At 43.9% G+C, this 26,676-nt stretch overlaps 1 protein-coding gene across 1 annotated transcript in view; it reads left to right on the forward strand.

Annotated features, from left to right (window-relative positions):
• Window positions 1-26,676, forward strand: part of LOC122802737 (periodic tryptophan protein 2 homolog) — a 723,301-nt gene that overhangs the window by 136,543 nt on the left and 560,082 nt on the right. The window contains exon 4 of the mRNA XM_044072502.1: window positions 22,180-22,279. Coding sequence (XP_043928437.1) covers window positions 22,180-22,279 — 100 coding nt within the window. The remainder of the gene's footprint in view (window positions 1-22,179; window positions 22,280-26,676) is intronic.

A 26,676-nucleotide genomic window follows, 5' to 3' on the forward strand; every position in this document is an offset into this window, starting at 1 on the left:
AGTGGTATTGGATTTTGCCTATGGTGATTTAAACAAGGAGCAGCTCAAGTGTATTGTCATGTTTGACCAGCCTTGAGGTATATTTATTTTTGATGTAAACAGAGACACCTCCACCTTTAGTCCCTGCCTGTGAAGTAGCTGGTCTAAATGTGTGGAAGGCATTGTAACCTTGCATTGTTTGTATGCTCTCTGTGGCGTTAAACCATGTCTCAGTGACCAGACAGACATCAGCATTCTCTAGGGTAAAGAGAGCTTCTGGGGAGTGGAGTTTTTTGTTTAGACTCCTAGCACTGAGCATTGATACATTTATATTTTCTTGGCTTTGATTTGCTGTGTTGAAAGTACTTTCAGTTTGGCATTGCCTAAAAAAGGCACTATGGGGGAAGACAGTGTTTTAGCTAATATTGAAAACCTAGAGGGGAGAGGTGCAGACCATCCCTGGCAAAGCAGCATGGTCTGTTGACCATTTCCTTCCATGCTGACAAATATTACACCCCCTTAGAATGACACCAGAAACTAAGCCAATTACTAAAGTCAGTCATCTTTTGTTTGTATTGTGCATCATCCTTGGAGAAGGTAAAATGCTACTCAATGTTAGGCTCATACCAGCCTGAGACGCACACTCCGAGAGCTCCATGATGTCTCTCTTCATATAGTCCAGGGAGGTACATCTCAGGTCATTTACTCCCACATGGACTATGACTTTGTCATATTGGTAATTGTGGTCCAATGACGTGAGTGCATGCGTGATGTGGCAGATCCTAGCCCCTGATAAGCAACTAACAGTGACTTTTTCCTTACTCGGCCTGTTGAGAGGGACATTAGTGTGTCTCACAATGGAGTCTCCAGTGATCAGAATGTTGGATTGTGTGGTGGCTTGCCTTATGGGCTTAGAGGTAGAGGCTCCATGAGGTGTAGCTGTATATGTTGATGTGGGTGTTGTTTTCAAAGAGCACATTTGGGACTGCTGAGGGTGTTTGTTATGTGTACATCGTCTAGGAGGTCTTTGTGGTTTAGGAATGTTGGATTTAAGTGCCTCAGCAAATGTGGGTCAATATGATTGCTTTGAATTGTGTGTGGTAGGTGCAGCGTGTGTACTACTGACAACCTTATTGACATTAGGAGTACTTTTATGTGAGAGCTTTGCCTCCAGTGACATTGTGTAAATACATATCTCACAGGCTGTATTAGTTTGTTTGAGAATTAACTGGTTGTCAGTAAACATGAAGCAATTTCTGCATTGCCTCAGGGTGCCCATATCCACCAAGCTGGTAACAGAGATAGTGGGAAAGTTCAAATTCATGGCACCAGACCCTTTTTTTATTGATTAGACAGTTGGAGTGAGAATATCAATCTCTGTCAGGAGCATCCAAATGTTATGTGGTCCTATCTTGCATACATTCTTTACAAACGGGTTCGGAGCAGAGAATCGGCTCCGACTCTGCCAACTTATTTCTCTAGCACGAAGTCTCTAATTGGCTGGGCTAACCCGGTATCCCAAGATGCACCTCGCCCTAGCCCCAGATCTCGTTTGCCGCTCGTAGAGTTAGGACGTGGTCTCGCTTGGCTGTGGCTAAGTACCCTTTTTCAAAACTTTTCATAAGTCTTTAGCAGTCTGTTCTCTTGTAAAAAGTTATTTTAATAGCTAGTTTTTCTTTGTGAGTGTACTGTGAAAGTGAGTGGTGTTTTTGTGGTATCCCTCTATTTTGGCGGGCTAGGCCCGTTTAAATTGAGGACCTAGTCCTCTCCTGTGTTGTTTTTTGTGTAAACTTGTGTTTTGTTTGTTTTTTTGGTCGGTAGTTAGATTTTCCTTGCTGCACCAAAGAAACTTTTAAATTAGAGTTTCCTTGGCTGTTCGTAGTTTGATTTTTCCCGCCTTCCTCTTGTGTCAAGTCGTTGTCATTTGAGTGGGTGTTGTGATTATTATGTCTGAAGAGCAGAAAGAGCATAAACCCTCTGAGTTTAAAAAATGCTCAAAATGTGGCTACAAGATGTCCATTACAGATGGGCATTCTATCTGCGTTTATTGTCATGGTGCTATTCACCTGCAAGAGTCCTGCAGTTTTTGCCACGCCTTCAGCCCAAGGGTACTGCAGGAAAAAAAAAATAAGCTGATTTTGAAGGGCCTGGTTAAGCCTTCTTTTGAGGAGTCCTTAGACTCTTCTTCTAGTACTAAGTCTAAGACTTCCAAGGCCAAGAAAAGATCTCCGGCTCCATCTGTCTCATCGGAGCCTCCGGAGAAGGTTTCGAAAGTGGATACTGCCTTCTCGGCTCCCTTGTCCTCGGGGCCGCAGGAGGTATCTGTTGTGCTGGAGTCGACCTCAGCTCCAATATTATTGGAGCCTATTCGGAGCCGGTCACCCAGTGTAAGCCATGAGTGTCCGGGTAGGAGATCCCGATCTCCTTCTATTTTCTCTAAATCCTCTAGGCTGTCTGATTTGGATGTGGATAAGGTCCAGAGGCTCCTGCAGTCGCCGATGTTAGCAAAATTGTTCTCGGCTCCGACCCAGTCGGCCCCGGAGCCAGTCCCTACTCTTGTACCGATGATTCCTCCTCCGAGCACCTCTGTGTCGTCGGAGCCGGAGTGCTCCGCGCTGAGTGATGTTCTCGTGTCGGCTCCGATACCCCTTGTGAGTTTATCGGAGCCGACGTCGGCTCCAACCATGTCGGTTCTGTCCTCTGGTTTCGGTACTCGGGTTTCCTCAGTCGGACCCGAGGGGGGATACCTCAGGACTCTTGTCGGTTCTGAGCCTTCCTCTCGGTGCATCGGCTCGGGTAACCCCGACTCCGGTTGCAGTCTCGGAGACGGGTCAGTCCTCTGATTCAGGGGGACCTGCCTTCGAGGCCATGAGGAGCGCACTGGCCAGATCGTCAGTTACATCACCCGGATCAGTCACTCCTTCCCCCTACACCCCGGCTAGAGCCTCTGACGGCCCCCTATCCTTAAATGGTGGAGCCTGAAGGTCTGAGGATACCCCCATGAGCGGTCCCCAACTTTCTGAGGGCCCCTCAATGTCGGTGCCTGAGGAGCCCCCTAGAAAGAAGTTGTGCAAGAGGAAGCACATAGACTCCCAGGACGAGTCTCTCACTTCCGATACTGACCTCGAGGAGTCAAAGGGGTCCCCCAAGTCGTCCTCCGATTATGTCTCTTTCTCCGACATCCTGGATATCTTGAGGCAGAGAGGCGACTGGCCGTCCAAGACCCCCTTTGAGGAGGAGTCGGTATTCCTCAAGGCCTTCGGAGCTCAACCCTCCGCCTCCTGTGTGTCTCCACCCTTCGATGAACTCCTGGATTTGATTTGTCGAAGGGTGTGGGAGAGCCCTGATTCCGTGGAACCGGTGCCCAGACGTCCAAATAAGTTTCTTTCTGCTCCCTCGGGGAAAGCGTTCCTGACCAAAGGGGTTTCCGTAGATGCCTTGGTGGTGGCGGCAGTCACTCAGCAGGAAGTTGCAGAGGCTTCTTCTTCCGTCTGTCCTCCTAACAAGGAGTCCAGGAGTATGGACCGGTACAGGAAGTGTACCCTGTCTTCAGCGACCTTTACTTTGCGGTTGCTGAATTATCTTTGTCATTTTACTCGGCTCCAGAGAGATCTCCTTAAGGACCTAGGAGACACTCTGACAGGTAACATGCCTGAGGCAGTAGCGCAGACTGTTAACGCCCAGTTGTCTACCCTTGGTTCCATTGTCAACTCGTCCATGAGGCTCATATCCTGTGCAGCCGAGGGGGTGAGTAGGGCAGCTAGCTCAGGTGTAGCTCTCAGAAGGCAAGCCTGGATGTGCCTGTGTCATTTCGCAGAGGCCTTTAAGTCTTCCTTCACTGACGCCCCCTTTGATGGGTCCTCACTCTTCGGGACCAAAGTGAAAGACACCCTCACCAAATGCGAACAGGATGAGAAAACCCTATCTGCCGTAGGGGCCCATTTCTCTCTTCCTTCTAGGCCTTACCCCAAGGCTCAGAGAGGAGGGAAAATGTGGTTCAAGAAGTCACAGAAGTCTTTCCCTGCCGCTCAAGGTGAGTCCCCCTCCAGAGGCAAGAGGAGGGGGAAATTATTCTGGAAGACGCCGTCCTAAAGGCAGCGGAGGCCCCCGCAACTCGGGAGACCGCGATTCCTTTCGTGGGTCTTCCTTTCAGCGTTCCTGAGGTGTTGCCCGACTGTGCTGTTCCGGAGCCAGTCGGGGGCTGAATTTCGTTGCATCCGGAAGCCTGGGAAAGCATCACCCAGGATCGTTGCGTGCTTCGAATAGTTACCGGAGGTTACACTATCCCCTTTTTATCAACACCCTCTCCAGTCAAAAGAATCCTGGACGTTCCACCCAGTCAATGGGATCAAGCAGCACTAGAAGTTTTAAAGCTGCTAGAAAAAGGAGTCATCCAACCAGTCCCCTCAGACCATATCAGATTAGGAACTTACTCAAGACTCTTTTTGCTGCGGAAAAGGGGACCTGAGACCCATTCTGGATCTCAGCAGATTGAATCGTTACGTTCTGAAGTCCAAGTTCCAAATGGTCACTCTTCTGTCCATTTTTCCCTTGCTGGAAAAAGGAGTATGGATGTGCTCCATCGATCTCAAGGATGCCTACTACCACATCAAGATGGACAAGGCATCTAGGAGTCACTTACGCTTCTGGCTGGGAGCCAGTCACTTCCAGTTTCATGCCCTGCCCTTTGGTCTCACCACAGCCCCTAGGGTGTTTACCAAGTGTTTGGCTGTGGTGACAGCTCACCTGAGATGTCGGGGATTCCAGGTGTTTCCATATCTGGACGACTGACTTCTCACCGCCCCCACCAGGCATCTCCTCATTCAAACCAGGGAGGCTACCATTACAATTTGCCAACAACTAGGAATTACCTTGAACTGGGAAAAGTCTGCCTTGCTGCCATCACAGCGTGTTGTTTTATAGGCGCATAGCTAGACTCTATTTAAATGCGGGCATTTCTGCCACAAGAGAGGATAAGAGTGCTGCAGTCTCAGATCCATGCATTGTTGCCCCTCAAGAGAGTTCAGGCCAGGTTAGTTCTCCAGCTCCTGGGATACATGGCTGCCACCATCATGCTGGTGCCTCTAGCCAGGTTACACATGCGGATCCTACAGTGGCTCCTTTCAGCCCAATGGTCCTTTCAGAAACTTCCTCTTTCCCACTTGATACTTCTCACGGAACGGTGCAAACAGGACCTCCGCTGGTGGCTATGTTCCAACAATCTGGACAAGGGGAGGAGCATGATTCCTTTATCTCCAGTGGCCACGGTGACCACGGACACTTCCCAGATGGGGTGGGGGGGGCATTATCTTGGCAGGATGGTCCAAGGCACGTGGCAAGATCACGAGGTACACCTGCACATCAATGTTCTAGAGATGAGAGCGGTGTAACTAGTGTTGCGGGCACTCCAAAGCTCTCTTCCTCTGGGAATGATTGCAATTCACTCAGACAGCATGTCCGTGGTGTGGTACCTGAACAAGCAGGGGGGAACCAAGTCTTATCCCCTCTGCAGGGAGGCCATGCCAGCATGGCATTGGGCAGTGTCTTCCCAACGTTTTTTAGTGGCAACGCACATTCCGGGAAAGACCAACGTGATAGCGGACAGGCTGAGCAGAGCTATTCTGATGCATTACGAGTGGTCCTTGAACAACCCAGTGGCGGTTCAAATTTTCAACAGGTGGGGTCAGCCTTGCTGCAATCTCTTCGCCAGCCCTCTCAATGCCAAATGCAGCAAGTACTTCACACTGATCCCCCCACAGGGGGAGTCACCCAGGGACGCTCTAGTCCACGATTGCCCCCCCCCCCCGGTCTGATCTATGCTTTCCCTCCATTTCCTCTGTTACCAAGAGTGATTCAGAAAGCCATTTCCTTGGGAAGCAGGATGATTTTAATTGCTCCACACTGGCCTCAACAAGTATGGTTCCCCTTTCTTCAGCAGTACACAGTGGACGGTCCTTGGACCCTGGACCCAGTGCCAGACCTACTGACTCACATGTCATGACAGCTCCATCCCTCCCTGCAAACCCTCAGGTTGACAACGTGGCTGCTCCACTTCCATCACTAGTTAGACGACATTCCTTTTCACCTGAGGTGGTACACATCTTGTCTTCGTCTCATAAGTCTTCCACCAGAAGGATTTATTCCAGCAAATGGAAGAGATTCTCCATTTGAGCTCAGGCCCAAGGTTTGGACCCCTTCACAGCCCCAATTCCATCGGTGTTAAATTTTTTGGCCATGCTTTTCCGACAGGGCTCCGCGCCTGCTACCATTAAGGTGCAGCTGGCTGCAATTTGCAATTTTCATACATCTTACGAGCCTTCTCTTATAGGCCATAAACTCTGTAAGGCCTTCTTGAAAGGCGCTTCTTTACTTCGCCCTCCTGTTTCAGAACCTGTCATGCCATGGGATCTAAACCTTGTGTTACAAGCCATCACTTCACCGCCCTTTGAACCAGCTGCCACCTGTGAATTAAAATTTCTGTCTTGGAAGATGGCTTTCCTAATAGCCATTACATCAGCCAGAAGAGTATCAGAGATTCAAGCTTTGTCCATTAAACCTCCGTATTTGACCTTTCATAAGGACAAAGTTTCCCTGAGGATTAACCTGTCCTTCCTTCCTAAGGTGTCGTCCACTATTAATCTTCATCAGTCTATTGAGTTACCAGTGTTCTTTCCAAACTTTTTCAATAAAGTGGAGTTTAGATTTCACCAGTTAGATGTGCACAGACAACTAGGATTCTACTTACACAGGACTAAGCATGTTAGGAAGTCTGATCAACTGTTTGTGTCCTTCTCAGAAAATAGAACAGGTTGTCCTATTTTCAAGAGCACAATTTCTAAATGGATCAAAGATTGTATTTCCTTTATCTGTTCATCAGCAGGCAGAAATTTACCTTTTCCCGTCAAAGCTCACTCTACCAGGGCAGTGTCTACATCAATAGCTTACCATGCCAGGCTTTCATTGGATGATATTTGTGCTGCGGCCACCTGGGCCTCTCCTCACACCTTTATTACTCATTACAAGTTGGACGTGACTTCTAGGGGCCGGGCTTCCTTTGATTCCACGGTTCTCAGGAGTATTTTCCTATGAGCCGCCCAGGGTAGAGGTGCTGGGGACGCTGTCCCGTGAGTAAAGAATGTAGGCGAGATAGGACCACATAACATCAGGTAGTTATGTACTCACCATAACGATCGATGTATGTGGTCCATCTCGCCTCACATTCTTACGTACCCTCCCACCTGCCCCCTTCCTGTAGGATTTGGAGGCAAATTGGCTCTGAGAACCCTTCAATGTCAGTTGTTTTTTCTTTCCTTTCTGGCTGGAGCTCCTTCCAGTGGTGGTTGTGTATGGGGTGTGACTGGAATGGCTGCAAACAAGATCTGGGGCTAGGGCGAGGTGCATCTTGGGATACCGGGTTAGCCCAGCCAATTAGAGACTTCGTGCTAGAGAAATAAGTTGGCCGAGTCAGAGCCGATTCTCAGCTCCAAACCCGTGAGTAAAGAATGTGAGGCGAGATGGACCACATACAATGATCAATGGGACAGTGCTTGTTACTGCAAACTAGTTGCCCTGTGTGCAACTAGGTATTGGAGAAATTTCAATTGTGTTTTTACAGGAAAAATGTCACTTAAGGTGTCTGAGTCTGTACAGAGCACTGCCAAACACTTGAGGGGAAACTAATATGTAGACCCTGAAAATTTAAGGATGAAGTATTTAGGGAGATATTCTGAAATTAGAAACAAATCAGGCAGTACTTACTGAAAACAAAGAATTAGCTTCTCAAGAATGACGAAAGGAGGGGAGTCGTATGAATGGCTACTACTAATACTAGAACTGACAAATCTACCAAAAGACAGTCAATACTTGACTGGATTCTGACAAACAGGCCAACATTAATCAGTCATTCTGAATCCCTCCCTGATAGCCTAAGCAACCACCTTCCAACTTTTGTAATAAGACATCGTGCCTGTTAAGAAATGCCCACAGTTTACCAAACAATAAGAAACAAGAAAAACTTCAACCAAGCTACCTTTATTAATGCACTAAGTACTTGTAACTGGTCTCCCCTTAAAAAACGCAACCTTAATGAAGCTGTATAGTACTTCACCTCTACTTTCTTAGACATCCTAAACTCCCAAGCCTCTCTTAGAACCATCGGGATAAAATCCAGTCATGCTCCCTGGATGAGTAGAGACTATGTCTCTTCTGAAATCCAGAGACAAGGCCTGGACCCACTAGCACCAAACCAGTTCCCATACAGACAAGCAGGTTTATCTTGAACTCCATAACAAATCAAAACAATATGTTAAACTAGACAAAATTAACTTCTACTATAATAGACAAACCAAATACCAGAATAACCCCCAAAAGGTCTGGACAGCTATTAATAACATTCTCCATCCTGGAAAATCTGGAACTCCCACTCCAACCATAACCGATAACTCCCTCAATGTTGCCACAGCTTTTAACAAATTCTTCACTGAATCCATTCTCACTCTTGCTAATGCACAAGATTGTCCACCCCTGAACCAGCTTCCCAGGTGCCACAGTATCTAAGGCTTATTATACCATGATCCCCCCAAAACGTGCACGCTGATTGGCCAGCGTGCCCGTTGTAAATCGAGTTATACTAATGGAAAAAGGTCCGGTCGCCCGGACTTTTTTCCATTAGTATAACTCGGTTTTTTAAAACACTGTCTCGCTATGTTAAATGGGTTTAACATAGCGAGACAACTTTAAAATAAGCAACGGAGATGTCCGTTGCTTATTTTAAAACTGTCTCGCTATGTTAAACTCATTTAACATAGCGAAACACTAATAAAAAGCCACGGAGATCTTGCTTTCTCCGTTGCTTTTTGCTCACAACTCTGATGTACTGCGCAGGCGCAGTACATCAGAACTGCCGGATGCCAGACATCTGCGGAAGGGCAGTAAACAGGCATTATACTATGCCATTATTTAAGAAAAGTAATAGTTTCTTTTCTTAAATAATGTCATATAATAGCAATAACACGCCTGCGTGTGGGTAATGCTAAATTTACCCACGGTTGGCTTTGTTTGGTCCCTCGGGCTTCTCCCTCGGGACCAAACCACGCCAACCGTGGGTAAATTTAGCATTACCCACACCCAGGCGTGGGTTATTGCTATAACATTCCAACCTGTCTCTATGGACTTTATTAAGAAACTACTGACAAAACTAAAACCTACCACCTTAGCTGTCGACAAACTACCAGCAGAATTCCTGAAAATAGCTGCTGATGCCCTTGCTTATCCTCTGTCCATTCTTATCAACTGCTCAATATCTGAAAATTTAGTTCCTGTTATCTGGAAAATTTCATACATTATACCTCTCCACAAAGGGGTAACTCTAAAAAGTTAAATTATTGCCCCATAGCTATACTCTCATCTTTGTCCAAAATATTGGAAAGATGTGTACACTTACAACTCGTGGCCTACCTCAACATGTACAATCTTCTCACAAACACTCAACATGGCTTCAAGCCCTACCACAGCACCACAAATGCAGTTATGTCATTCACCCACACAGTTAATGACCACAGAAACAATGGCAGCTTTGTTTCCACTGTCTTTCTTGACCTCTCCAAGGCTTTTGATATGGTCGACCACCATGAGCTGATTAACTCCCTTTCTGAACTAAATCTTAGTAACATTACCATGTCCTGCTTCCAAAGCTACTTATCAGGTAGGCAGCAAGCAGTTCAGTGGAAGCAATCACTCTCTCCACTATTACCTGTCACACTAGGAGTGCCCCAAGGCTCCATCCTTGGACCTCTACTCTCTTCTGTCTTCACTAATGAGCTCCATACTTCTACACTAAAAGCCTCACTCATCCAATATGCAGATGACTCAACACTAATCTGCTCTTCTCCTTCCCTCCAAGAACTGTAAGCCCAAACTCCAGCCTCCTTCCTCTCTGTGTCAAAATGGCTTACCAGCTCCCAATTAATACTTAACCCCAATAAAACCAATCTTCTCATTTTCCACCCTACATTAGTCACTCTTCTTCTCCTCCACCCTCCTTTACCATACTTTCTAACAACAAAACAATCATCTCTTCAGTCACACACCAAACTCCTAGGTGTAGAAATTGACTGCAACATGAAATTTGATACATCTCACTCACCATAAAGAAAGTACACAAAAAAACTGGGGGGACTATATAGTAAGAAAGCATTCCTCACAAATAGTACTAGAGCTTAAATATCACAAACTCATCTCATCTCCACACTTCTGTATGCCTCTCCCATCCTCACCAATCTCAGAAAGTCAGACTTATCCAAACCTGACACCTGCTATAGCAAATTTGCACAATTCTCCACCAACAGTCCTTACAAAACTCACCACTGCTCATGATTCAACCACCAAGAGTCCTTACAAAACTCACCACTGCTTAGCCCTTAAACAACTTAACTGGCTTGAACTCCCCCCATCTCTTTCTGTACAACCAGCTCATACTAACTTATAAGATACTCTACCACCCTGAAAAAAACCTGCATTACAAAACTTAATATACTCTCACACTAATATTAGGGTTCTTAGCTCCAACAATAAACTACTTCTTCAGGTCACTAAATCCAGTAACTCTGCAGGGGCCGCCCTCTGTTCTAACTGTATTGCTAAAAGATGGAACTCTCTGCCCACTAACATAACAGCTGCAACATCCTTATCTCACTTCAAGAAATCTCTAAAAACACACTAACTGGGCTTGCCACTGTGACACCCCAGGCTAATCCTACCCCATCGTATCCTTTCTCACTCCTAGTCAAAGTTCCTTCCTCATAGTCATTCTTTACACTTCTCATATTCTTGTTAGTCTCTCTTCTCTAGCTTCACTCTTCTTCCACATCTCCTGTCCCACTTCCAAACGATGATAATTATGAATACTCTGTAATATTGTATTATTCTGATTATTTCTATTGAGGCACAGCTCACTGAATAACAATTGCTTAATTTTGTTATGTTTTGTTCTTAAATATGTATATATAATCCTTGTCTTATAATGATTTATTAACCACTGATGTAACTGGAGCTTTTCTCCCCGGGCCTCCTCTGGAAAAGGACTTGTGTCCATTTGGACTTTCCCGGTCACCAAATGTTAAAATAAATAAATAAATACTGGTCTAACGACAGCTTCACTCTTTTAGGATACAGTGCTCCTTTGCTTCTTCTCTCACTGGAAGCAAATTGTTAGCACCAATCCCAAGAAGAGAAGCAGGCCACAGCCTGTTTGGTGATCCTTAGTCTTGTCCCAGATGATGCAAGATTCTGTAGGCTTGTAGTCTTTTCCTGGTATATGCCTTGAATAGCAACCTGACCATTCAGGAATGTTAAGCAGACACTCGCTCTCCAACCAAAGTCAGGAATCAATGCACTCTGCTTCTTCTCCCACCAGGACCAGAATATAACCATAGAGTCGAAGCTGTCACCTATAAAGCAGTTATTAAGCTTTCTGATGATCAGCAGTCTCAGGAAATAATGTCCCTATGCTTCTTCTTTTACTAGGAGAAAACACAAGCACTAATCCCAAGATGACTATTGAAAGGCAGAATGTGGGCTCTCCAATAACTGGTGGGCTTGCAATAGATGTCTAAAGGCAAGATTAAAAAAATGGTTTAATATCCTAAACACACAGCAGTGTGCACTAAGCATTTTGTCTTTGCCTTGCAACTAATAGTTTCTTTGTGCCATCTACTGTGCCACTTTCTAGAAGCTGGTAGAGTGCCTCTGATGCCTTGCTCTTCGCTATTGCAACTCCTCTTTTAGCCTGTTTTTTTAGCCAGCCAGTATTCTTCGTAGTCTGGTCTGTCTTTTCTGTCTCCCACTTTTTCCCTGCACTCCTTTCTTTTGATGACTTCCTGGACCTCTGCATTCCACCACCAGCTCCCTTATGATGTCCTTCAAGAATGCAACTGCAGTCATAACATATGGGTTGTCCTGCCTCAGGCAGCCCTCAGTCGGCCGGATTCCAAAGTCTGGGTCCGGCGTCGGCTGGTGTCGCCTCCTCTCCGACATCCCAACGGCTGGAGTATAAAGGCATCGGCCGACGCCATCTTCTTCAGTCTTTCTTGCTGCGCGGTGCCCGAAGCAGAAGCAGTTCGCAAGTGCCGGTCGGTCAGCTCCTATGTTTTCAGTTACCGAAGTCATCTAAAAGCGAAGTACCCCGTTGGGGAACATTTTTTCTTGCCTCACCCGATGTCAGAACAAATTGAGAAAGTTAATAATTGTTTGTCTTGTGGTAAACAAATACCTCATAAGGACTTCCATTCTTACTGCCTCCCTTGCCTGGGCCCAGACCACGACGTCTTGGCCTGTGCTGCCTGTGCTTGTTTTAATAAGCGCACTCTCAGGCGCCGGGCAGAATTTGCCGAAGACTTTTTCGACGAATCCTTCGCTTATATCATGCCGTCGGAACAACCGACAACACAAATTTCCAAAAAGCGTAAGGACCGGGACCGACATCCACGGCCCGCGTCCTCGACCGATATTTCTCCTAAGCCCTCCGCGAGTGCTTCGGCCCCTTCGGAAGCGGTAATTCAACCGCTCCAGGCCGACGACACAGTGGTAACACGTCCTTCGGTCCCGGAGACTACACCGGTGCCGGTTATTGATTTTCCTCCGGAAACCGAAGTTTTGGATCTACCCAACACCATTCCCGTGGACAAGGTTACTCCTGCACATGGGGCAGCTAGGCCTCCTGTATCCATGTCCATCAAGGCCTTTGCACATGCCAAGGCCGCCAGCCAGACCAAGGCCCATCCTAAACCTTCTGTCCAGGCCCCTTCTTCTGATAAGCAAATCATGTCTCTTGCTGCAGACCTCATCTCTCTTATCAGGGGGTCTCAACCTCACCCAGACAGAGGTTCTCAGCCGCCTGCAGAGAAAAGGCCTAGAACTGAGCAGGCTGACAACCTCTCTTCAGATGAAGCCTCTGGGGATTCTGAGCATTCAGATACACAAGAAGAATCCTTCCAGGCCTATGAGGACTCTGATGCTGAGGAGTCAATTCCTCTGCCTCTCCTCCAGAGGATTTTTCATTCGGTGAAGTCCTCCACTCTATGAGGGAGCATTTTAAGTGGCAGGGTCAGGAATTTTCTGATTCTAGGAAAAGGCTACGTACCTTCCTCAAGTTACCCCAGCACAGGCCTTTAGCTATCCCTCCAGTTATGGATGTCCTGGATGATGTTTTCTCCGACTCCAGTGCTAACCCTGATTCTCTCCCTCCTGCTCCTGTCAAGCCTGACAGATATTACAGGGTCCCTGACACTCACAAACATCTCTTTAAGGCCCACTCTGTGGATCTTGAAACTATTTCACAGGGCCCCAAAGGAGTGGCTACTTCATCAGCCAAGAATCCACTGCCAGCGGATAGGGAAGCAAGGTCTTTGGAGCGATGGGGTAAAAAAGTTTATACCTCTACCACCCTTGCCATGAGGTCACTTAATTGCCTTTTTCACATGTTTCAGTACCAGGATTATTTACTGGATGATTTACAGAAAAAGCTAGCCTCTCCTGACTCTATTGATAGAAAGGCATTGCAGGATCTGGTTCATAACACTCAGCAGGTTAGCAATCATTTTCTACAGTGTGGTTATGATGCATTGGAGGCTTCATGTAGGGCAGCTATGACAGGGGCTGTTATACGTAGACATGCTTGGTTAAAAGAACAGCCACTGCCAGACCATGTTAAAGTAAAGTTACTTGATGCACCTCTGGAAAAACAAAAGCTTTTCGGTGCTAATGCACAAGATGTGTTGAAGTCCATTGAGGAAAAGGCTAAATCAGTTCAGACAGTCAAAGATTTCCTCCAGGTTCAGCCACCCAGATTCAGCAGGAATTGGCCTTCCAAGAATTGGTCCTTTCCAGACACTGACAAGTTTCAAAGGGGAAAAAACAGGCGTGCTCGAGGTAGAGGGCAAAACCGAGGCTCTTACAGGGGCCGCCAATGGCAACCACCAAATCAAAGAAGTGGCGCAGGCAGTCCAGCTGCACCACAAGGACAATCACAATGACTTGACTTTCATGCCGCCTACCAAAGCTCAAAGAGAAGCACCTTTAGGCGGAAAATTATCCTTATTCTCAAGCAACTGGCATATCTTAACCAAGGACAACTGGATTCTGGATTTAATTGACAAAGGTTACAGATTCCACTTCCATACTTTACCAATAAGACAAGGCATGCCAAACCTGCCACATCATCAAAGGGCAGAGGCACTCATTCAAGTTTCAAAGCTGCTAAGCATAAAAGCAATAGAAAAGGTCCCTCCTCAGGAACAAGGCCAGGGATTTTACTCAAGACTGTTCCTTGTTCCAAGAAAAGAAAACAAATGGAGGCCTATACTGGACTTGTCTACTCTAAATACTTTTCTCATTGTGCCAAAGTTCAAAATGCTGACGTTACAGCAACTCCTTCCCATGCTGGGCAAGGGGTCTTGGCTGGTCACTCTGGACCTCAAGGAGGCATACCTGCATGTCCCAATCAGGCACAGTTGCAGAAGATACCTCAGATTTCTTGCAGGGACAGAGCATTATCAATTCTCAGCATTGCTGTTTGGCTTATCTACTGTGCCCAGAGTGTTCACGAAATGCTTGGCATCAGTAGTGGCACACTGCAGACTCCAGGGGATTCAAATATACCCCTACCTGGACGACTGCCTGATACAAGCAGACAACAAACAAACCTTGATAACAAACTTGGACTATGTCATTCAATTACTACAGGCCTTGGGATACACAGTCAACATTCAAAAATCAAGACTACTGCCATCCCAACAGATTATTTTCCTGGGAGCCAAACTGGATACAAAATCACAAATGGCCTTCCTCACAGAAGAAAAACAAGAGCAGTTACCAGTCTACTTCAAAGGCCTAGCAAAGCTCTCCCAGCTAACTGCAAGGAAAATCCTGCAGGCCCTGGGGTTCATGGCATCTTGCATTCTGCTGATACCTTTGGCAAGACTTCATATGAGAAAGCTGCAATGGTACTTAAAAAGCTTATGGTCACAACACAGCCAAAGCCTAGAGGACGTAATCCCACTTATTCCATGTCTGCAAAGAGAATTCTTGTGGTGGGCTCAAGCAAGTCAGTTAAACCAAGGCATGTCTTTCAACAAACCTCAAGCAGGTCAAATCATTACAACAGATGCCTCAGATCATGGATGGGGGGCGCACATGGAGGACAGATGCATCCAAGGGCAATGGAACCCAAGAGAAAGGCATCTGCACATAAATCAAAAGGAGATGTTGGCAGTGATACGTGCAATCGAGTCTTTCGAAAAATCACTTCAACAAGGACATTTGCTAATAAGGACAGACAACACCATGGTTATGTGGTATATAAACAAGCAGGGAGGCACTCATTCTTATCCCCTCTGCAGATTAACAATGATTCTTTGGGAAAGGTCCCTGAGCCTGAAGATCCACTTACAATCCCAGTTTGTGCCAGGCAAGGACAATGTTCTGGCGGACAAGCTGAGCAGAAATTTCTGGGATCCACACGAATGGATGCTGCATCCTCACATTTTCTCACAAATAACAAGGGCATGGGGAAGACCAGACATAGATCTCTTTGCTTCTCCCCTGAACCATCACCTGGAAAAGTTTTGTACAAGAACTCATCATCCTCTAGCCTGGAAAACGGATGCTCTCTCCTTCAGCTGGAATTCCCTAACAATTTATGCATTCCCTCCTCTACCACTGCTGACCAAGGTGATACTGAAGATCAAAGCAGAACGACCAACAGGATTTTGATAGCTCCAGACTGGCCAAGGCAGCACTGGTACCCATTGCTGTTGAGCATAACTCGGACCAAACCGTGGCCTCTGCCTCTATGGCCTCTGCTTCTAACCCAGCACAATTACAAGACTGTTCATCAAAACCTGCAAACATTGCATCTGACAGCCTGGAGGCTACCATAACTTCTTCCGATATCTCTCTTTCCAAAGAAGTTCAAGAGATTTTACTGGAAGCACGCAGACCTTCCACCAGAAAAACCTATTCAGCTAAGTGGAAGAGATTCATCATCTGGAATGCCAACAAGGGTCAGGATACAACAGTATTGAGCATACCTCAGATATTAGAATACTTGGCAGAATTGTTTCATACTGGCCTCTCATATTCTTCCATAAAGATCCACGCTTCAGCAATCTCAGTAAAATACAATTGTGATCCACCTGTGTTCTCACACCCCTTGCTAAGACAGTTCCTAAGAGGGATAAAGAATATCAAACCTCCCAGAAAACCACCAGTACCTGCATGGGACCTTAATTTCGTCTTGGAAAAATTAACTCTTCCCCCCTTTGAACCAGCAGCATCTTCAGAAATGCAATTTCTTTCCTGGAAAACGGTTTTCCTATTGGCAGTAAAATCAGCAAGAAGAGTCTCGGAGATACAGGCACTCATGGCAGTACCTCCCTTTCTCATTTTTCATCAGGACAGAGTCTCTCTAAGGACCAATCCTTCTTTCATGCCAAAAGTAATTTCCAGGGTGTCTCTAAATCAAGCCATTCACCTGCCTACATTCTTCCCCAATCCTCAAAACAAGGGGGAAAAGCTGCTGCATACTTTGGACATACACAGACAACTACGCTACTACTTGGACAGAACAAAGACCACTAGAAAGTCTGACCAACTGTTCGTAGCCTATGCTGCTGGAGTTCAAGGAAAAGCAATCTCCAAGCAAACAATTTCAAAATGGATTGGACACTGCATCAGATTCTGCTATTCCTTTCATGGAAAAGGTGTGCCAGCCAATATTAGGCCACACTCCACCAGAGCTATAGCCACATCCACAGCTTTCCTAAGAGGAGTGGCTACAAGGGACATTCTAGAGGCTGCTACATGGAGCTCCGTGCATACATTTACCAAGCACTACAACCTGCCTTTATACTCCAGATCCCGAGCAGGCTTTGCTTCGGCAGTACTGCAGGGCATTTTAGCTACACCATCCCTTATTTAGTTCCAACCACCCCCAGCTTGGCTATGGTATTCAACCCATATGTTATGACTGCAGTTGCATTCTTGAAGGACATAGTACAGTTTTGTGCCTACCATAAATGTAGATGTCCGATAGATATGCAACTGCAGTCGGATTTTCCCTCCCTCCTACCCCTCTGCAACTTTCTTTTTTTTGGGTCCACTACCCCTACTCCTATTAGCTGGGGGGTATCTTTTATGGTGTATCTGTTTATTACTGTTGTGAATGTCTGGAATTGTTTATCCATTCACCGAATTTAGCCTTCCTTGGAGGGCACCTGGCATCTGGGGCAAGAAACACTGAAGAAGATGGCTTCGGCCGATGCCTTTATACTCCAGCCGTTGTGACGTCGGAGAGGAGGCGACACCAGCCGACGCCGGACCCAGACTTTGGAATCCGGCCGACCGAGGGCTGCCTGAGGCAGGACAACCCATATGTTATGACTGCAGTTGCATATCTATCGGACATCTACATTTATGGTAGGTACAAAACTGTACTTTCCTTGCTTCCATACCTGGCTCAGCCACATATCTGTTCTGTAGTCATCACACATTCTGTCTTGAAGTGCTGCAGTTCTTAAAACTCCACGTATTTCCTATTCTTCTAGAGGTGTTAGAGCATTGATTAATTCCTTGAACACTTGTGGTTTCTCTCCAGTCATCCTCTGGTCTTTACCCTAGTCTCTGTTGATCTTAGAGCCTTCTCTGATTGTGGCGACCAGTGGTTTATACTGTGGGCCAACTTGTTTCAGTGGGGAGGACTTTACAATTGCTGATTCTACCTCATTGCCCTTTCCTTACTAGATGGAATTCTACCTGAGTTGCATGTTGGCCACTCTTTTATATGTGATCTTGACTCTCTCTCTTGCTGAACCATGCATTGACCACCATCAAGCCATCTGCCAGACCAAAGGCTACTATGGTCTCTACTTCATTGTTGCTATCCCCCCATGAGGACTCAGGCTGTCCTATCTTGTTCTGTCTTTCCCAATGTGTACTTTCATGTCACTCATTATTAACACCAACTCATATTGTCCTGCTTTATCTAGTAGGTCCTGCACCTGTTGCCTGAATGTGCGCTCTTCCTCACTATCACACTCCTGATGTGGGGCATAGACTAGAATTATGAATAGTGCCCTATCACTTGAGTCTGATTGCCGTAAGTCTGTTACTAATTGTGATGACATCCCTCACAGTCTTCTAAAGCCTTTCCCTCAACACAATTCCCACACCATTTCTAGTCTGTTCTCCTCCTGCTGGATAGTTGATTCTAGATCCCAAGTGAAGTGGCTTTGCTGCACTATGCTTCCATCTTGCCTGCTGGATACATAGGATGTCCAGCCTCCACCTTACCATCGAGTCATCCACTTCCAAGCTGCATCCTGTCAGTGAACCTATATTGTGTGTAGCATTCCTGAGTTCATGTTTGGCAGGTTGGTTGGTTTTACGTTTGTCTTTCACTCAACAGCACTATACTAAGTAACCCAAGATGGACAACTGGATGCCGTCTGGCTGGTAATTTACTGATTCGAGGCCGTTGGATTTTATGGCAGGCACATAGATCCCTTTCATCATTCGCATGGATCCCTGACGTTGGTCAGAGTAGCCCAGGTCCTCAACCCACTTATCAGGGGGCAAATACACATGCCCATTTTAGGCAGGTTAGTCAGCAAGACCAATTCACCTAGAGCGAGTTTTTACACCATCAAGTGGCTATCCCTGGTATTGCACTTGGTCTGTAATTTGTGTTGTTCTACCTAGAGGATACTGCATACCAAAATTTGATGCCCAAAGTGATTGGTCTGTACTACTCTTTCCCTGATGAGCACCATCTGGAGCTTGTGCTTCTACCCATAACTCCATTCTTGGGTGAGGTGGAAGTTTATAACCTTCTGTATTAAACAAGCACATTTTAAAATGTGGCATAAGTTCACATACATTATAGAAAAGAAAATGAACCATAAGAACGTTTTCCATTATTATTACCTGCAGTATATATGTATTTTTTTAACGGTTTTCATTCACTCCAACTTTAAATTACAAGTGTCCTGTATTCTCTTAAACCTCACTTCTCCCCCTCAACATTATTCTGCTTGTATTGTTCACACACACTGTTTATTTCTATAAAATGTGTTCCTTTCCTTTTCTAAAAATCCCACCTGCAGTCCTTTTGTCACATAAAACTTTTAAAACTTTTCTCATCTTTGGTAGAGTCTGATTTCCATTTTCAAGTAGTTGTTTTTTGGCAGGCAGTAGCATTAAACTTGTAAGGCCATAGTATGTCTTGGCAATTCAGATCCTGTATCCCAATAAAAAAATAAACATTTCCTTAGTTGCTATCATTTGTTCTTCCACAGTTTTGGTCAAAGTAGTGTGTAGGGAATTTTTTAAAACCTGTTAACTCATTTCGCTGCTCCAGAAAATGTTCCCAGTTACCTCTGTCCTTGCTGTCACATGTCTAGCCTTGCTGTCTACCTAAGGAAGAATACTCCTGAATTCTACTTTGGGTTTAAAAATACCTGTGCAAATACTTCCATGCACAAATGCTAAACATTTCAGACTTTGTTGCATACTTGGGACCCTCTGCAGATGTCTTCCCACTGTTCCTTTGTAAGTTGCCTATTTTCTTTTCCCCTATTGTTTCTACTCTCCTCTGATTCTTATAGTTATTGTGCAGTGTTTTATATGCCTTGCTTATTATCCCGTAGCTTGTTCTTTTCCAGGCTCAGCTCAAAGTTCTACCAGAACCGATCTTTCACTTAGCATTACCCTTTGCCTGTAGTCTGTTCTCACTCCCAGATAGGGAAGGCAGTTGCTAACCTGCAGTTCAAACTTCTGCTTTGCCTCATCCAGCTCTATTTATGTCTCATGTTATTTGCTTGCAGCATATTGGTTCCTTTGCTAATTTCCTCCTGTAAATTCCAGCAGTCTTGCCAATTTTCTATAACCTGTTCTTGCTAGTGTCCCTATTTTGAAAATCTCATTTTTCCATTCCTGGATTGGATTAGTTCTTAGAATATTTTCTGCAACTTTATGAACATAATTTGCATGGTGGTCAGGGTTCTTCTTAAGGGCTGGTATTCAAAATCCTTGATTCTTGCTCTTCCTCAGGTCCCCCACTCATCGATTTCATCATCTTCTTTTTCCAATTTGATTTATGACTTCTGCGTGAGTTAGATATACGAGCCTTAATTGGATAGCTTAAAAGTACCCCTTCAGATTTGTTAACCCTAAACTCTCTTCTCTCTGGGGATAATCAGTGCATCCAACTTAACTCATGCCCTTTTTATTCTCAAATAATTGCTTCAACTCTTTATTTAAATTGTCATCCACAAGTTCTCGTCTGGTTGATAAAAATATGCCTGACCCGTATATACGACTAAAAACATTTCCACTGCTTTATTTTATTGTCCATCTCCATAATTAAGAGCTTCCAGTTTTTCCGTTTTTGTATTATTGTCTGTTGAGTCTTTTCCCATATATCTTTAGCTGTCATGACAGAATCTTTTTAATAGAGTTGAGTACATTCAAAGCAAAACTGAAAGAATATTCATGTTTTGCAGGGTTGCTATTCCTTTATTGTCATTGGAGCTATTCTATGTTGACATTGTATCATTTATTTGCATTGGTCAAACATCATCACTTTTATGCTTATCTGAAAGAGCTGTTGATTCATCATGTTCCCACCAAGTCACATAGGCTGTCAGGTGTAGGACTGTTGACTTCTCTAGGTCCATGTAGAATCCTTGGATGGGTCATCTTGGCCTGCCCTGTCCCCAGTCCTCTAGAATAAGTTATATTGCATGATTTGGGTGTGCAGTACTCAGGACGACTTTTGTAAGTACCTAAAGCTTTGCCTGTTTAGAGCATTTTTATAGATGCCATGTATGGGAGCTATTTATATTTTTCACACTTTTAAATATTTTTATTTCTGCCCATTTCCTATTGATTTTGTGCGTTTCACAGCTGACCTTTTTAGGTTTTATTTATCTTTATTTTTTGTACAGTGCTAAGATCATCTCAATCTCTCTTTCTCCAAAAACAATATCTCTAGATTGCATTAATGATGAGAGTTTGTTTTACATTCTTCTTGTGGTTGCGCTAGCACTGCTTTATGGAATGCCATTAGGGGCTGCCATGTTTTCAGATATCCAAAACAGATCATTTTATATTGATTTTTTGTGAACAAACCACATATTAATCAGTCGAAAAAAATAACTTTTCTCTGTGTTACAAAGATAAAGCAGTTTATTTGTAGAATCATAATTTTTTTTTTTCAGATGCTTGAGGTATTGTGTCACTCATTGCTTGCTGTAATATCTGGGCAGGAAAGTTAGAGAGCTTTTTTTCCTCAAAATTATCAAGGCATCAGCCAGTAATGTCAATTTTTCAGGGGAAGCAACCTTCAAGTGTTAGAACTTTATCAACACCTGTATTGCCAAAAATTCTATTACTTGAATATTTTACTGTTTATAAGAGGAACTGTATATCATAGTACTTTTGTTGGTTGTGTCGACAGAGGAAAATTGAGCCAGATCCCTGATACTTTGGTGTTCATTTGCACTGTGTGAGTGACCAAGAGTTAGAAATAGCCGTGTCTTTCCTAATCTCCAGCGTTGGGCCTGAGCATCATTGGAGGTGCATTTCTTTCATGGAGTAGGTCTTCAGGTTGCACTGGCTTTGTGACTGACCTGTGATGAAGTTTGGAGAAAGGATATAACGCACACAGAGATCAGCACTACAGTTATTACATGATGGTGTACATCTGTGTGATTTACAATTATAAACAGAAATGTCTTCTGATAGCTAGAATGATTGATTTTTAGAGTGAGGTGGGATTCCTGGCATTGTTTCAGTAGTATTCTTGACAGGAAATGAAATTCGTGCATTAGGGAAGTGTATGCAGAATTACATTTTGGACAGCAGTAGAGAGGCATCTGAGTTGGCAAGATTGAATACAGGAATGTGCCACTGGTTTGGTTATTAGCCGGGAGGTTAGCAGTCGCACAGAATCAGAAAAAGCAAGAGAAGTGTTAATAATGAAAAAAAGTTTACAGTGGTGTCATCCTGACAAGTGTGGCTAAAACACAGTATTTAGTCCATGTCTAGCAAAACCAGTGTAAGAAAAGGAATGAATAAATAAAAGCAGTGCAGCCAAGTTTAAAACAAAATTGTTTATGAAATTGTTACTTGTCTTTTTTTCCACAGAGGGAGCTGCTTTGCTTGTCAGTCTGATCACAAAGTGCGTTTTACATCATTTCAATTTCCACAAGCCTGTGCACTCTGTTAGCTTCTCCCCTGATGGCAGGTAATTGATTTCTCTCTCTTTGTAGTTCAGTAGAAAGCGTTCAAAGCTTTATATGTCATTACAGTTATCTGAATTATTTGCAGTTTTTTTAATTGATGTATAATGGAATTGTATACATGTTCTTGTGACTTCATGGTCGTGCTGTATGTAGTCTATTGTAGCTTAACTGTTAACTGTGTTGAACATCAGTTTAATGATAATGATTTGAACTTTGATGCTTGTGTATCCTATACTTTTTGTTCAGTTTTTTTTTTTTAAAGATGAGTGTATTTGTTGCAAATGTGTCTGGACTTGCAAGATTTATTTTTTGAAGATGCCAGCTTCTCTCCCTAGTGCACTTGGGGATGTGATCTAATTTCTTCACTGAAGAGAGAATACCTGCCTAGCAGGTTGCACTCCGATTTAATGGAAATACTGCTAATTAAAATTAAACTGCTGTGCCTGCTGTTCTGCTTCTGTTTGTGTTCCTGACAAAAGATTGGTTTTAATGCATGCCAGCAGCTTGACCTCCACAATATGTGATGCATTCGCTTGAAATCTCAAGAGACTGGCATGTGTGCGATGATGTCTGTGTGTTTAGTGTAAACATGGTTGGAGTGAGAGATGTTTTTCAGGAGTGTATTTTAAAGGATGGTTGGAATGAGAAGTGTGTTTTAAAGAGTGGTTGGAATGAAAAGTATGGTAGATTTGGTAGAAATAGGATGCAGTATTCCAGATATCATGTCCCTTAGAAAAAAATTCTGACTGTAGAAGCCTCCTGTTGATTTGCTTATTCAGCTTGGGGACTTCTTGGAGATGTCTTTCTAGGTAACCAGGTAAAAGGAGGTAATGTTTCAAAACCTCAGTAAATATTCATAACTTCCGATGTCACATCTAATTTAGTTATTGAAGTCATCAGTTTTTTCCCTGTGAAATGTGCAGAATTTGACTGGTGATAGTTCGTATAGAAGAGGCACAATTTCCATTTTAATAGTATGTTGGCAAAGTGCTGACTGATGTGGCTATCAGCTTGAGAGAGTTTGGGACTTTTTTCCATTTTCAAGTGGTAAATAAATGTGCAATTTGAGACTTTTGTAAACATACAGAAGTATGTGGTTAGATGAGGAGAGCTTTGAACTGCAGTGAAAATGAAAACCCATGTTTGAATGTAACCTTCATAATTTAAACTCGGATGTAATAGTGGTACTACTCATCAAAATGAAGCTGCTCTGCATGCTGTTCCATTTTACCTGCCTGCAACAAATTAGTTTTAATGTGTGCCCATATTCAGCAGCTTGACCCCCAAAAATTGAAATATTAAGTGTTGACTGCACAGGATGTGATGTATTCACAGCGGCTGACGTGCTTGCGCTAATGCCTTTAGATAGAGACGTTTTATATTGTAGCACTGATAGTAGCGCAGCAGCAGGTTTTTCCATTTACTTAAATTGTAATAAACATGAAGCGCGTCTCTACTTTCACTACAAAGTTGTATGCTGCCACATAATTATGTAGATATCAAATGTTATATAATTGTATTTTGCACAATCCGTAGGATTTTACTTCAGAGAAAGCATGGATTATGTCTAAAATAGTAGCTTTTTCCAGTATTCGACACAGTCAAACAGTATTTTCTACTTGGATCCTGTGTTTTTGTTGTTCTTCCAGTATTTCCACACAACTCTGTCTCTGGCAAAACATACAAGCCCTAACTGACTACAGGCCTGCATCCTCCCCATGTGATGACCACACAAAATTCCTGAACAAACTAAACACCTGCTTCACCAGATTTGATATGGACAACAACACTGTGTCAAATAAGCTCCCTGTTGAACAGGGTGAGGAGGTGCAAGAACATCTGATGTTCTGAAGACCTTTAGGCAAGTAAACCCTAGAAAAGCAGCTGGTCCTGATAATATTATGGGAAGGGTTCTAAGAGACACTGCTACCCAACTGTCCACTGTACTAACAGATATATTCAACACATCCCTGCAACTAGCCATTGTACCCAGTTGCTTAAAAATATAACCATTCCCTTACCCAAGAAATCCCAACCGACAAGCCTAAATGATTATCAGACAGTTGCTCTTACATCAACAGTAATGAAGTGTTTTGAGTGGTTGATCAAGAACCATATCTCTTCAAACCTACGTGCAACACTGGATACATTACAGTTTGCTTATAGAGCTAACCACTGCACAGCTGATGCAATAGATAGCCCACTTCTAGAATCCTTGGCATATCTAGAGAACAAGAATTGCTATGTCAGAATGTTGTTTATCGATTTTAGTGCCGCCTTTAACACGGTCACCCCCCCAGAATCTGATGTCAGTGCTGATCCAGCTGGGCATCAGCACCTCCTTATGTAACTGGATACTGGCTTTCTCACCAACAGACCCCAAAAAGTATGTGTGGGAAATAATTCAATCAGTGTTACATTGAGCAGGGGTGTCCCTCAGGGCTGCATCCTGAGTCCTCTGTTGTTCACCTTGTTGACGCACAACTGTATAGCCAAGCATCCAACAAAATCAAGTTTGGGAATGATACCACTGCCATAGGTCTTGTCGGAAATTGTGAGGAAACGGCCTACAGGGATGAAATGGAGCATCTGATGGGCTAGTGTGACAGAAACAGTCTGGCCTTAAATGTAAGCAAGACCAAAGAATTAATAGTGGACTTCAGGAGGACTATAGAGATGAATCATCCTCTGGAAATTAAGGGGGTGGCAGTGGAAAGTGGCAAAAACACCAAGTTCCTTGGGGGTGCACATCTCAGATGACTTATCCTGGTTGACTCATATTAGCCACAGTGAAGAAGGCACCACACCGTCTGCACTTCCAACGGCGGAAACTAAGGAAGGCAAATCTGTCAAAATCTATCCTCAAAGCCTTCTACAGGGGGACCATCAAGAGCATCCTCTCAAATAACATCATAATTTGGTATGGTAACTGCAAAGCATCTGACCGCAAGGGTTTCCTGAGGGTAGTGAGGACAGAAGAAAAAGTCATTGGTTCCTCAGTCCCATCCATGGATGATCTGCAGTGAGACTCCATGTGTGAGAAGGTCTGGGAAGATGATCAGTGATCCCATTCACCATGCTCATGGCATGTACTTCTGCCTTTCCTTGGGCAGGTGGTATCGCAGCTTACACTGCAAAACATCTAGACTGAACAGGAGCTTCTTATGGATATAAGGCTGCTGAACTTGAATGCCAGGCATGACAGCGAATAATCAGGTCAATATGCCACTTGCTGTGAAGTATCATCTGTAGTAATCACTCTGTCAAATTGCTTCAGTAACTGGTACAGTTAGATTGATTTATTATGCTATTGTTTCCTAAATGTGCAGTAGTCAGGAGTGAGTCACCACTCCATACATGTGCAATGTGAACATTAGAATATATCACACTACAACTGATGAAGTGCTATATTCTAATAAATCACAATGTGAAATCATAGTATTGCAATACGTACTAGTATAATACTGTCTTCCTGTCCAGTTGCAGTCATTTATTGTGTTGTTAATATTTTAATTATTGAACGTGCATTAATCTTACTGTCATTCAAACTGTGTGTTCATTGTTATGTCTTGCACGAGGGCCAAAGCAACGTAATTTCATTCAGCTTGCACTGCTGTGTATATCTGATTGACAGTAAAATTTACTTTGCCATGTTCCTGCTGTCATGAGGGAGAGTAATACTGAAATATAGATACTCAGAAATGGTGCAAAATTCTGCTTTGAAAACTTCAGAAATATGTAAGAAGGGAGGCATTTCCATGTTTTCATTTTTTATATTTTCAGCTCTGAGACAAGTGGAAATGTGCTTTTTGAATTTATTTCCCAAAGATATTAAACATTTGTTAATGAGATGTATTGGCTGACCCACAGTAGCCCCATTTTAGTTATGACTCGGGGAGACAGTGCAACAGTTGACTAGATGATAAAAAGTTTGACAGTAACATATAACATGCATGCAGTTTGTCTAAGTTTAAACAGTCAGTATATTTTTGTGAGTCTGAATTTACTTGATTACGGTGTTTGTAACTTTTTTATCTATTTAAATATTTGTATCTGTTTGTTTGTTCTGTTTATCTATATCAATATATGGGCTTGCTATTTAAGTGTCACCATATAAAATGCAGAGTTCCGGCATGATGGAAAGAAAAAAGAATGGAAATGCAGGAGAACAGTGAATCATGAACATCATTCTTCTCCTTTAAAATTTTTTGAAGTGGGTCAAGGTCTGCTGCAACCTCCCATTTGAGGGGCAACCCTCCCCACCCACATATACTAACTCTGAGATCACCATACCTTGGAGAAAAGGGAATATTATGCTCATTGGCCATCTTGAACGTAGTATATGCAAGTCTGTTTTTTCAAAGCTAACTCTTGCCAGGAGGAAAAATAATATTTTTGT

The sequence above is a fragment of the Protopterus annectens genome, chromosome 5.part0 (assembly GCF_019279795.1).
Source record: "Protopterus annectens isolate FY-2018-M chromosome 5.part0, PAN1.0, whole genome shotgun sequence".
In the NCBI taxonomy this organism is placed as follows: domain Eukaryota; kingdom Metazoa; phylum Chordata; order Ceratodontiformes; family Protopteridae; genus Protopterus; species Protopterus annectens.